This window comes from Lissotriton vulgaris, chromosome 12 (genome assembly GCF_964263255.1).
Source record: "Lissotriton vulgaris chromosome 12, aLisVul1.2, whole genome shotgun sequence".
Taxonomy (NCBI): Eukaryota; Metazoa; Chordata; class Amphibia; order Caudata; family Salamandridae; genus Lissotriton; species Lissotriton vulgaris.
In genome coordinates, this window is record NC_141700.1 from 61,649,056 (window position 1) to 61,663,232 (window position 14,177).

General features: G+C 45.0%; 1 protein-coding gene across 1 annotated transcript in view; it reads right to left on the reverse strand.

Moving 5' to 3' along the window:
- The window catches only part of LOC147673292 (mucosa-associated lymphoid tissue lymphoma translocation protein 1-like), a 77,070-nt gene that overhangs the window by 37,439 nt on the left and 25,454 nt on the right, over nt 1-14,177 (reverse strand). The window contains exons 4-7 of the mRNA XM_086947103.1: nt 12,735-12,865; nt 10,714-10,864; nt 6,591-6,772; nt 5,724-5,820 (exon numbers count right to left, since the gene is read on the reverse strand). Coding sequence (XP_086803229.1) covers nt 5,724-5,820; nt 6,591-6,772; nt 10,714-10,864; nt 12,735-12,865 — 561 coding nt within the window. The remainder of the gene's footprint in view (nt 1-5,723; nt 5,821-6,590; nt 6,773-10,713; nt 10,865-12,734; nt 12,866-14,177) is intronic.

Below are 14,177 nucleotides of genomic sequence, written 5' to 3' on the forward strand. Positions count from 1 at the left end.
TGAGCCCCTCACTTATGTCAGAGTGGCAGTGAATTTCTTGTCCATTTAATTACTTGTAGGGGATTTCATAGATACTATTTTGACAGCCCATGTTTGTGCTGCACCTGGGTCTTGTTTAGCAGGCCAGGGAAGGTGGGGTGGGGTGTTGTGGGGTAGAAGGCAGAAGGGAAGTACTGTAGCTGGACAAGGTTTCTCGTTGTGAAAGAGTGTGACACGCTGTCAGCTAATAACCATGAAAACATCTTGTCTGCCTTTTCAGATGTAGAAATGACAAGCAACGTCATTGATATTATAAGTTCAAAGACATTGAAAAACCTATTCAGTGTTAATGTGCAAAGGAATAAATGCATTCTGATTAACTACTCCCGGCAGAGCACCCTTTATCCGTAGGCCCTTGTCCCCAATCAGTTCCTCAGAAAAGCCCCAAGGGTCCTTAAACATCCCTCTTTTTTAGCTCTTCCTTTTGATCTCTAAAGATAGCAAAATGTGGCAGCGCATGTGATTGTTGAAAATCTTTTAGTGCTACTCTGACCCTTTTTAGGGTCGTGCCTGCAAGAGCATGCGCTACTGCATGTGTCTTGCTTGCGAGACACTGTTGTATGCATAAAAGGGCTTGGAACCTGCCCGTTGCTTACCACATGTTGCTTTGCGTGGTACTCTTCTTTACAGCCTCATAATTGGTCAAGGCAGATCTAACATCACTTCCATTACTCTCTGTGGAGCAGGGACCAGGCACTGATTGATTCAACTTAATCAGTGCATGTTCGCTGCTCCCAATGTGATTGAGGTACTTTTTTATTCTGTTGAACTTTTAGTGTCCTGCAAACAGAAGACGTGAGGCTGGTAAAAACGTGCCCAGCAGGACAAACAAAGTTGCAAATATTTATTTTCTATAGTTAAGTTTCTTTTATTGTGCCTAATCTTCTTTTCTTACTTTTCACTAATGTTTTCTTTTGTTTTTGCTTGTGTACGCTGTTCTCAAATATTATTGCAAATTGATAAGGTTTCTTTCTTATGTGTTTTTTTCTGAAAAATGCTTTAACACATAATAGTGCAGTACACCTCCAATCGGTCCCACTCTAATCCACGCCAATCCATCCCACATCACCCCACACCAATCCACCCTACTTAATCCAATCCACCCTAGACCATTCCAAACCACGCCACTCCACCACACTCCAATCCTCTCACCCCACACACCAATCTGCCCCACTTCAATCCAAAACAATCTGCCCCAATTCAATCCAAAACAATCTGCCCCACTCCAATCACCGCACTCCAATCTGCCCCACTCCAATCTCCGGACTCCAATCTGCACCCTTCAATCTCCACATTCCAATCTGGCCACTCAAAACCAAAACAATCTGCCACACTCCAATGCAAAACAATCTAGCCCGCTCCAACCCAAAACAGTCTGCCCCACTCCAATCTCCGCACTCCAATCTGCCCCACTCCAATCTCCGCACGCCAATCTGCCCCAATTCAATCCAAAACAATCTGCCCCACTCCAATCCAAAACAATCTGACCTACTCCAACCTAAAACAATCTGCCCCACTCCAATCCAAAACCATGTGCTCCAATCCAATCAGCGCCACTCCAATCCAAAACAATCTGCCACACTCCAATCAGCACCAATGCAAAACTATCTGCCCCACTCCAATCTGCACCACTCCTGTCTGCTCCTCTCCAATCCAAAACAATCTGCCCCACTAAGTTCCATCCCTCTCCAATCCAATCCACCTCACCCCTATCCAATCGAACCCACTCCAATCCAATCCACCCAACTTCAATCCAATCCACCCAAATCCAATCAATCCACCCAAATCCAATCCAATCCACCCAAATCCAATCCAATCCACACAAATCCAATCTACCCCACTCCAATCTGACCCACCACACTCCAATCCAAACCACCCCAATTCAATCTGATCCACCTCACCCCACCACAATCCAATTCACCTCAATCCAAGCCACCTCACTCAATAAAAATCCACCCCACTGCAATTCAATCTACTCCACTCAAATCCACCCCACCCCAATCCAATTCACCACAACCCATTCCACCCCACCTCACTACATTATACCCCACTCTAGTCCACCCCACCCCACCCCACTCATGTTCACTCTTCTCCACTCCAATCCACCCCAGCCCAATCCAGTCCTCCCTTCCCATTTTAATCCACCCCACTTCAGTCTAATCTACCACATTCAGTCCACCCCTCTCCACGGCAGTTCAATCCACCCCACTTTACTCCAATCCACCCAACTCTACCCAAATCCAATCCACCCTGCCCCAGTTCAGACCACCCCACTCAGTTACCCCGGCCCCCCACACTCCAATCCACCCCACCCCAAACCAATCTAACAGAACCTACTCCAATCCACCTCACCCCATTTCAATCCATACCACTCCAATCCAATCCAATCCACCCCACCTACCCAGTCCAACTCACTCTACTCGCTCCAACTCGCTCTATCCCAATCCACCCCAATCTACTTCAATCCACTCACTACCTCAGTCCACACAACCCACTCCACCCATTCCACCCTACTCCAATATACAGCACTGCACTCTATGACTCTGAACTTGATGACACTGCACTCTACGACACTCTGACACTGAACAACTAAACTCTACTCTGCTCTACTCAACTTATGACACTGTACTCCCCCTATTACACTCTACAACTACTACTCAAAAAATCCAGTCAATTACACTCTATTCCTATAATTTCACTCAAGGAAACTCCATGCCACTAACTTTTAACCATGCTGAAAAACAGCCACACTGGTGTACAACACGGCAACTCAACATTGCCAAAGCCAATATTTGTTCTAGGCAAGACCGATTGGCTTTGTCAATGCTTGTTAATGGTGATGTTATTCTGAGCCTTTGCCTAAAATATTTAGCATGAAAAGAGGCACACAACACATTGGATATTAACCTAGTGGCGAAACGCACAATACCTATGTGGTGGTGTGGCAAAGGTATTTTTAGCTGTCATTTGAATTATCACGTACATATAAAGGTGTTTCATTCCACTTTTTCTAAGGATTTACTATTATATTATTTAATGACGCTCAGATAATGGATCCTGGAAGAATGATTGTGTCTTGCATAGATTCAAACTACTGATCTGCAGTTATACAGCCAGGGTGCAACTCACAAAACTATTATGCTATCAACTGTAAACAAACTGAGGTCTTTGCTTGCCTCCTCTCCAGGCTTTGTTTATCAACAGTTTTACTATCCAATCCTAGGCCCCAATTATTAGCGGCAACACACAAGGATAAAGGCTGGGCACTCATTTAACCTTGTTTGTTGAACGTACTGAGTACAAATCCACTTTACGGAGAGATCAGAAAGAAGATAGACATTGTGCAAGGGGTTCCTATTGTCCTCGCATGTAAAGGTGCAGCCATAGTATGGGAATGAAGCTCACTAACTCATTTCTTAATCCCCATCTTCAGAGTTTGGTTTTGGTACATTAGCAAGATGGCAGCCATTTGGAGCTTTCCTTGTCAAAGGTTTATCCTTGAGAAACGTAATTTGTAGAGTTGCGAAAAGCATACATTACTGTTACCAAGTTTAAGGATACGTTAATCGTAGGCTGGACAGCCTGTTAAGTGAGTAATTAAATAGGTACACTTCTGAAATTCCACAAGAGAGATGAGAGGCCTGAACTTCCATGCCAACCTTATGTCAGCTAGCCTGCTCCAGGTTGCACACTGATTACAAAAGACATTACGTTACCCCACCAAGCAGCCTTTTAGATTAACATTCAATGCTGTGTAATCCACAGCAGCAATTTGGAAGCATTTCTAATTCATTTGAATGGGATTTTAGGTTTTCAAGTGTCTTACTTCGATTTGTCCAATTAACATATTGTATGGTATTGTAGCATTTGTTTAGTGCTTACTATCCATGTGTGAGGCGCTGAAGCACTTACCAACATAGATACCAAGCTACAACATGTGTGTGGTTGGAAGGGTGTTGTGTTGTTTTGAGCTTATGTGTAATTTTTTTATGTCCTGCTTGGCCAATGAGGTACAGCATACTTTATTGGGCGCAGCACCAGAGGGTGAGATGGGTGAGGGTATGTGAGAGGGAGACTCACAAACTGTAATTATAATAAGGAATTCCCAGCTTAGCCACAGTGATAGGGAATGATGTGTGCCTGTTCCCCAAAAAGGGTGATAATCATAGAAAGGCCCAGTAATCCACATGGAGACATGTGCCTGGAAGTAAAGGCTTTCAATGAGTAAAAAGATGCCCAAATTGCCAGAAAATATTAATTGGTGACATAAGCTGTAGTTATGCACTATTTTATATATTTATTTATTTAGAGGCAGAGATACGGCCTAATGCTAAAAAAGTACACCTAATTAAGGAGGAAGGAACCCGAAGAGAAATCAAGGCTGACAACCACAGCAGAAACAACACAAACTTTAAAACATCCAAATTCCACCGACTTCTAAGGGCCGAAGGAAGCCAACATTTTTAGCAGGACTTCACACAAGCCTCTCAAGCTGCAGAAGGCTGTCAAAAGCAGACAATCACCAGTTGGACGGGTCTAATTTGAATTGTGGTTCAGACCCCAGACACACTGGTACCCTGCGGGGATATGCTGCAATAGGATCAAGTGCCCTCACACACCTGTATGCGTGTCATGCTTCATCATCGGGCAAGATTAATTTCAGGTCAGCACTGCAATGCCCAATGGGCACCCACAAGGGGGCGCTTTACCGGAGATCTTTTCATAGAACTTTTGGATCATGATATATAGTAAGGAGCATGTATGCTGGACCTAACCACACCTAACACCTTGTGATGTCACAAGCAAATTAGAGGGGCCTCACATCTTCCATTTCGCCCAGGGCCCCACAAGTCCTAGGACCGGCCCTGCCTAGACATACCCTCGCAAAAACCACAGTTGATGGACAGAATGCAGAACTATGTCATACATTCACCCCAGTACAGAGATCTGGGCCTAAATCCATCGTTTTTTTGCACTCCACACCACCCCAGTTCAGACATGGCTATATGCAAATCAATCTGACCTTGTGCCTCATGGGAACAGTCCAGCCCGAACTGCCAAGCCATGCCTTCCCTGGACCGGAAACAAGCTTCCGAGGACCGTTTTCTGACATTCCAGCCGTCTTCAGCCCGGCTTGCTTGAATCCAGTGGTGTGGAGTGCATGGGACTAACGTCTGAGCATACCCATCCCACTCGGGGTGACAAATGCAAAAACCAAGAATTCAAGCAAGCCGGGCTGAAGACGGCTGGAATGCCAGAAACCGGTCCTCGGAAGCTTGTTTCCGGTCCAGGGAAGGCATGGTTTGGCAGTTTGGGCTGGACTGTTCCCATGAGGCACAGGGTCAGACTGATTTGCATATGGCCATGTCTGAACTGGGGTGGTGTGGAGTGCAAAAAAACGATGGATTTAGGCCCAGATCTCTGTACTGGGGTGAATGTATGATATTGTTCTGCATTCTGTCCATCAACTGTGGTTTTTGCCCTAGACATACCCTCAGCATGTAAAGCACTACAAGACTTTGTATTTAGCAGGTGTTCAGCAGGTAAAAAGTGTGCAACATAACTCCAGTTATGATGTCTCAGATCCCACAATCACCGGTGTCAGCCCACACTCAGGATGGGCGGGGCCCACCCACACTCAGGATGGGCGGGGCTCAGGATGGGGGGTGCTCACCCACACTTACCAATCTCGATCTGTGCCTCTGAACTCCAGGATTCGTGGAAGAGGTTGTACACCTTACAGCGATACCTGCCACGCTCTGCTGTCGTCGCCGCGCTCACCTGCAACAGAGTGCAACGTTTGGAGGGTTTGAGATGAGAGGGATAGAGACAGAGAGAGCACGGAGAGAAAGAGTGCAAAAGAGTCAGGAGAAAGGGGGTGAAAGAAAGAATTCAGAGCTGATTCATATATTTATACAATACCAGTACAAATGAGGCCCGACAAAATATATTCCCATCTATTGTATTGTAGTTGTACTTCGATCGCTACAATGCAATCCTCGAATGCTGTGTTACTACCAGGTTACAGCTTATGTGGCTTGGGAAACCACTGCTTACTGCCTCATGTCTTATGAATCGAACCCATCACTTTACAGGCGAAAACAACTGGCCCATGTTCATAAGCCCTACTTAATGTCATTTTAGCCAACAGTACCAATGTAATGCATTGTGTGCTGTTAATACCCTGGACTAGCAATTCTGCACATGAACAAACAGCATATCTTAAGCCATATGTGCAGGTCCACAGGCAGCAATGTGCTGTTTATTACCACTGTTGAAACCATCTCCCACTGTCTCTACTCTTCCCACCCAGGCCCTCTTCACCCCTCCTTTTGTACAATCAATGTCCAGTTCTCTTGCACTCCCACCTTTCATATTGTCTCCTTAACACTCTCTTTCCAAATTTTGTTTCATGCCCATTTCTTGCTAATCCTTTCTTAACTCTTCAATGTCTCTTTCTCATCACGCCATCATTTCCTTCAACCCATTCTTTTCTCTCACTCCACCCAGCTTTTCCCTCTGCCTTCTGAATTCCCTTCTCTCAAGCTCACCTGAAGGGAGGCATTTGTTGCCCCTGGGATGGGGGCTTCGTTCTTGAACCACTGGTATTGAGGGGGCGGGTTTGCCACGGCCAAGCAGGTCAAGTTAAACGGGTCCCCCTCCATGAGGACGCAAGATTGGGGGTGCCTCAGGATACACAGGCCCTCAGCGATTGAGCCAAACCGGCCACTCACTGAAAGAGAACAATAGAAAAACATAGGCTACACCTCGACCAATACTGGACAGTCAGAAATGTGGAGCCGCCACAGAAAGTGTAAAGCCCCCGCTGATAGGACAGGAGTAGCTATAAGCCAACAGCAGCGAAAGCTGTTCATCACATCACACCGAGTGCAAGAGACATTTAGTGGGTTTTTTCCACTGTGAAACCTGTGTATTTTCTATCAAATCTTTTGAAATCCTTTTTGCCCGTATCAAGAGTAACTTTTCTCCGCTAGGATCCACCACAGGAAAAAAAATTGATGGCGTTATAAGCAGAACAGTGGATTAAGAAAAACATGTTGAATTGGGAGTTCGAAATAAGTCTCGCTCAACCATTTTCTCCTGGAACACGTCTACCATGGGCACAAATCAAGCGAGTGACCTCAGTGGATTGAAGGGAGTGAGGCCTGTTAACTGCCAAGGACTGAACTATGTTGGCGAAATGCAAGAAGAGTGAAATGGTTGCACTGACACTGGTGACTGCAAGGCAGGGGAGCTCAGTGCTGTGTGAGGCCGAGTGACACATATGATGTACAAAGATAAGTGCACTAGAAATTAAATTGAGGCCATAACACATTAGCAAGCACTGACATGCTCACAAGTCAGGCGTGCACTCCTCTCATACGAACAGTGGATACATGCCGCAAACAGAAGGACAAGCTTGTGAAGTTCTGAAGTTGAAAATTACAGCGCCATATTACAGCCATCAGTGGCAAGTGAATGGAAGTATATCCTTCTGCGATATGCCAGGCTATGGAAACGTATTCTTCCATGATATGTCAGGCCATGGAAGCGTATCCTTCAATGATATGCCAGGCCATGGAAGCGTATCCTTTAATGATATGCCAGGCCATGGAAGCGTATTGTTCCGCAATATGCCAAGCCATGGAGGTGTATCACTTTGTGATATGCCAGGCCATGGAAGCGTAACCTTTAATGATATGCCAGGCTATGGAAGCGTATCCTTCCGTGATACGCCAAGCCATGGAAGCGTATCCTTCAATGATATGCCAGGCTATGGAAACGTATCCTTCTGTGATATGCCAGGCCATGGAAGCGTATCCTTTAATGATATGCCAGGCTATGGAAACGTATCCTTCTGCGATATGCCAGGCCATGGAAGCGTATCCTTCCGTGATATGCCAAGCCATGGAAGCGTATCCTTCCGCGATATGCCAAGCAATGGATGCATAACCTTCAATGATATGCCAGGCCATGGAAGCGTATCCTTCCGCGATATGCCAAGCAATGGATGCATAACCTTCAATGATATGCCAGGCCATGGAAACGTATCCTTCCGTGATATGCCAGGCCATGAAAGCGTATCCTTCCGTGATATGCAGGGCCATGGAAGCGTATCCTTCCGTCACATGCCAGGCCATGGAAGCGTATCCTTCCGTGATATGCCAGGTCATTAACTGTATTAATCTTTAAGAAAGAGACATAGAGACATATATGAATGGCTGCCTGGACTATAGAGGAGGGACATAGGTACTACCTGGAAAAATCAGTTGATCGAAGCTTATGTGGGAGGGCAAAGAAGAGCGTGGCACGACGCAGCCAACCATATGGGCTGAGCACGAATGCTATGCCTGCCTCCAGTGTCTACATTTCTAGGAGTGGGCATGAGTGGCCACAGAGTAACCAAGAGGAAGGAGTTGGGGAGGACATATTCTAAGAGAATTAAAGCATCAAAAAGCTCAGGGCCTGACTCCCAAACCTGGACATCACAGGTTTCCAGGCTTACTCTGGGAAGTATTTTGTGGATTCCGAGTTACGTTCAGGAGGAGGCCTTTCCATGTGCATAGTTGTACATGGTTTACAATAAAATAAGGGAAATGCTACTTGTGTGCAATTTTTTTCCTCTTTTGGGAAAATGTTTTTCCCAGTTTAGAAAACCTTCTCCGACTTCTTAAACAATTTCAGGGATTTAGTCCTGAAAATCTATGACTGTTTTCGGAGTGCACATTGGCCATTAAACATCTTTATATGTTCATGATTTTGTGGATATTCCCAAAGTTTCCAGGTCATCCATGCCCCCGAAGTGTACAGTAGGATTGACCAATGTGTCACTTACACTTTTGTGCTCTTAAAGTTGTGCATGAGTAAATGGACTTACAAATGTAAGCTCACATCTTCTAAATTCTTTGCACTCAAAGATCAAGCTATTTATTTACACAAGGAACAGGCTTTCCGACTCGGCCCACAGACTCCATGTTCATAAGAAAAAGAGACAGGACGTGTAGAAGGAGGAAGAAAGAGCCAGGAGGTGGAATCAAGACCAGGCAGCTTTGGTGTTCATGAAATAAAGAGACAGGAAGTGAGGGGGTGGAAGAAAGAGGCGTGAGGTGGAATCAAGACCAGGCAGCCTTGGTATTCATGAGATGAAGAGACAGGAAGTGTAGGGGGAAGAAAGAGGCACGAAGTGGAATCAAGACCAGGCAGCCTTGGTATTCATGAGATGAAGAGACAGGAAGTGTAGGGGTGGAAGAAAGAGGCAGGAGGTGGAATAAAGACTAATCAGTCTCTGTGTTCATGAGATAAAGAGACAGGCAGTGTAGGGTGGGGAAGAAAGAGGTAGGAGGTGGAATGAAGACTTATCCGTCTCTGTGTTCATGAGATAAAAGAGACAGGCAGTGTGGGGTGGGGAAGAAGGAGGCATGAGGTGGAATCAAGACCAGGCAGCCTCGGTATTCATGAGATAAAGAGACAGGAAGTGTAGGGGGCGGAAGGAAGAGGCTTGAGGTGGAATCAAGACTAGGCAGCCTCGGTATTAATGAGGTAAAGAGACAGGAAGTGTAGGGTGGTGGAAGAAAGAGGCATGAGTTGGAATCAAGACAGGCAGCCTCGGTATTCATGAGATAAAGAGACAGGAAGTGTAGGGGGCGGAAGGAAGAGGCTTGAGGTGGAATCAAGACTAGGCAGCCTCGGTATTAATGAGGTAAAGAGACAGGAAGTGTAGGGTGGTGGAAGAAAGAGGCATGAGGTGGAATCAAGACAGGCAGCCTCGGTATTCATGAGATAAAGAGACAGGAAGTGTAGGGGTGGAAGGAAGAGGCATGAGGTGGAACCAAGACCAGGCAGCCTCGGTATTCATGAGATAAAGAGACAGGAAGTGTAGGGGTGGAAGAAAGAGGCGTGAGGTGGAATCAAGACCAGGCAACCTCGTTGTTCACAAAATAAACAGACAGGAAGTGAGGGGGTGGAATAAAGGCATGAGGTGGAATCAGACAAGACAGCCTTGGTGTTCATGAGATACAGAGACAGGAAGTGTAGGGCGGAGGATGAAAGAGGCATGAGATGGAATTAAAAATAGGCAGCGACCTCGGTATTCAGCAACACCATTAGGCAGTGCAAGAGGTGGGCTCCTAAGAAAAGCTTTGTGCCCCTGCAGTTTTTGTTTTCACTGCAGAACAGAAAATGTGCATGGATTGTAAGATGCTTGAGTGGCTGTAGCAGGATGACGCACTGAGGAAGACAAAAGGGACGCCAAGGCAGGTATTTGCTGGGAGCGGTGATGTGCACACGTACATCCGTGCATACGAGGAGTTTAGCAACCACACCATAACACAGCTGTCCACCACTTATCCTCACACAGGTGCAGATCACAGATGACTGAACAGGACAGTGTTCTATGTGAGGAAAGAAGGGGACTTAGTTGATAAAATAGATCACAAATAAAGAAGAAAGCATTCAGAAACTTCTGAAAATAATGTTTAGTTAAATAATGAATGGTATTTTATATACCCTTATTCTAAAATATCAAAAGAATAAAAATAAGCGAAAGGGTGGGAGATACCCTGTCCCCAGCTCTTCCCCTTATTATAACTTAGGTGGAGAAGGCAAACAAATACTATGAGCTAATCCCGGATTCTTGGCCCTGCCTTCCACAGTTGCCCCAATGATGCGGCCTACCTGAATTGGGGCTGGTGGTCCGGCTCACCTGGAGCTGAGCCCACCTGGAGAAGATGAACTTGGTGCCGTGGTGAACTCTGCAGATGTACCAGCCGCTGGACTGCGAGGTGGCCGGGTTGAAGACGAGCTCTGGGGATGTGGCGTGGGAGACCTGGCCAGAGGATAAGAGACGTAAATCTCAGCAAAGAGGCCAAAGCCTGCAAAGGGTCACAACACAGAATCGCCAGCATTTTCTGCTTCATGCTCGGCTTAAAAGCTTCCGAGACTGTAGTTTAACCACTCTGGACTAAGGCAGGCTCTCTTTCCTACACAAAGTGCCAAGAAGCTGCACCACTAAAGCTCATGGCACTTAAGTCACAGGTATGACCACCAGATAAGAACCTAACACAATCTCCATCTCTTAGACAAAGCACTTAGAAGCCTGAATGTGGAAAACTCTCAGCGGAGACGAACCTTCATTTAATATAGAGGTGCACCTCCAATGTATGTTGCACACTGTACTTTAAGGTGTCAACACTCGATAAGCTACAGAATCTGACCACTGAGGGTCAAGATTGGAGAAAGGACAGATCCTGTGAAGACTGAGGCTAGGAAATGGCAAAGGGCAACAGAGGAGCTAACTTACACATCACAAGACAGTTACTAATAATACCAAACACAGAGAATATCGTGCACAGGATCACACAGGTGATGGAATCCAGACACAACCCGTGACGGGAGGTCTACGAAATTCACATCATTTTCTTTTCTGTAACTATGCACAATTCCATGTAATTACGCAAAATGCAAATCCGTCATTTTGTGTTATATTTTAGCATGCAATATGTCATTGCGTCAATATTTGGCGCAAATACCCATTTAAAACAAAAACAGATGATCGCTCCCACGTGTTCCCCTTAAATATTTAACGCAACTTGTACGGTCGCTGTAAATGTTTACCATGAATGGCGTGTAATTATGCGCAGTGGCATAACGGAGGAACATCATCAACTTCGTGTAGTAAGCATTATGCAATTTTATGCAAATTACGCCAGCATATTTAAATTTTGTCCGGTCCCTTATATTGTACATAGACTTATTTCTAAACAACATCTTCATTGAGGTAGAACGAATAACGACCTGACAACATACACATGTTATGCTTAACAATATGGCTTTCATCACATGACCATGGAATGCAAATAACTGTAAAACCAACAATGTCCCAACAAGTAAGAAGGCAACTGAAGAACCATGGTGAAGAACGCACACTAAAGGAAGATCTGTAAGAAGGAATATGGTCCATAAAATTCAGTTAAATATAATTTAATCTTATTTTTCACATCCATCTTTTCACATTTAAGTATCTGCTTACTCCATCAAAAATGCTATTTTAATATTTAGAAACCAAAATATATTCTTGTTTTATCTCAACAAGCGATGGATAAAAGAAATGATTCCACTTTCTGAAAATCAAATGTTGGATTAACAAACACTCAATGCAAGCGTGTGTTGTGGTCTTTAGAAAGTTAACGACATGGAGGAATAACATGCAGAAAAGCCAGGAAGAGAAATCAAGAACCAAAAAGACCCTATGAGGCGCCAAGATACCTTTTTTTTGGTTTACATCCTTATACAAGCACTACTGGACTAGACTATCCGAAGCGCTTTCCAGAAATAATTTGAAGTTGAACAATTCCAAATCATCTAAAGTTCTTGCCATATCCCGTCAAAGCCGCGTCAGACCACTGTGTCCATTGTAGGATCACACCAGATCCATGTCTGATTTTCTGAAGAACCACTGGCTGGGTCAAGTTATATAATTATTGTATGTAAATGTATTTCAAGTGGATATCCTGAAAAATTGGCAAGGATCTTCCCCTTCCTGGATCTACAATGGACACCCCCACACCCGCCCACATCAGGGTTTTGGGCCACAATGACTGGTCTGCTGCCAGAATGTGACATGAAGACATGTTTCCAGCATGGGCCTCTGTGCTAAACATGTATCAATAACAATCAAAGCGTGTGCACTCACTCACTTCTTGCTTCCCGCAGAACCACTGGTAGCCGAGTCCAGGGGGGCCGGTTGCATGGCAGGTCAGCGAGACCCTCCTTCCCTCCATGGTCATCTGGCTCTCCGGCTGCACCACAATGCGAAACCCCTCCTGTACTGTGAAGAGTTAAACGCGTAAGCCTTCGCAGGACCAGTGCAAGAGATGGAAATCGTGATCAAAAGATCTAAGGCAGGGGTGCCCAGAGTGGGTTGAGGAGTTTGATTCTATCCCAGGATTTGAGGGTTTCCAAATAAGGTAAAACTAGCTTACAATTAATCAAAAAAGACTAATTTATAAAGTCAGTGGGTATCCTGAAAATATGGCCATGGCGTGATCCCCCCTTTGCACCGTGGACTCTTTCATCGCCGTGGAGGGGGAGGGGGCGAGAGGGGAAAGGCCTGGCACCCCACCATCAACAGGTCGCATCATTGTCACGACTGCATCCATCTTTCAAAATGAGGGCACTGGTGGCTAGAACATGTACACTTTGCACTAGTGAAAAATAGAGCAAATGGTTTTTGCACCGATTATGCGGCTTGTGTAATATGGAACTGAGCAAACAGGGGTTGTTCCCGTTCATATATCATAAAGAGTTTCATATATCACAATGCATTGACAACTGCACTGTAATGTCTGTACTTGCAGGACACTCTTAACCCATATCCCAGAAGTACGTATTAGATTTCTTCCTAAACCCTCCACATGTTTAAAGTATTTTGGACTAAACACACTAGCGTGGATGCAAGTTCGCGCATCAGTGCTATTTTAGTTGGTTTAGATTTATTTTAGTTGGTTTAAATCAACTACTCTTTGGTTTTCATCAAACCCTGAGACCCTGCCTGATTTATGGATTTATTACCTCCAGCATGACAGCGTTTAAGATTAAGCATTTGAAATATTTTAAAGTTGAGGGGTGAGCCTTGTGCTTAAATTGTCAAAACTATAGGGATCCCAAACCTATTGGATATAGGAGAAAAAAAAAAAACTATTGGATATAGGAGAAAAAAAATTCTCAAAAATAATTCTTAGTAAGTTAAAAGCTTGGGTGGAACACAGATCTATCATTCCGGTTGAACAAGGGGGCTTCAAAGAAGGCCACTCCACGATAGATCATTGTTTTGCACTGTGGGCACTGGCCAGGAAATCGATGGAACAAAATGGCAAATTATTTTGCTGTTTCGTCGATTTCCGAGCGGCGTTTGACAGAGTAGACCGAAATAGCCTGTGGGAAGTACTGGAAAACTATGGAATGCCACAGGGTATATTGAACATTTTAAAAGAATGACATAGTGGCAATTGGGCCCAGGTCATTAGAGACATAAAGGGCTCACTAACCCATAAAATTTCAGTAAAGAACGGTTTGAGACAAGGGTGCGTCTTGGCACCCTTGCTTTTTTCAATCTTCTTGGCGGACCTTCCAGCGGCCTT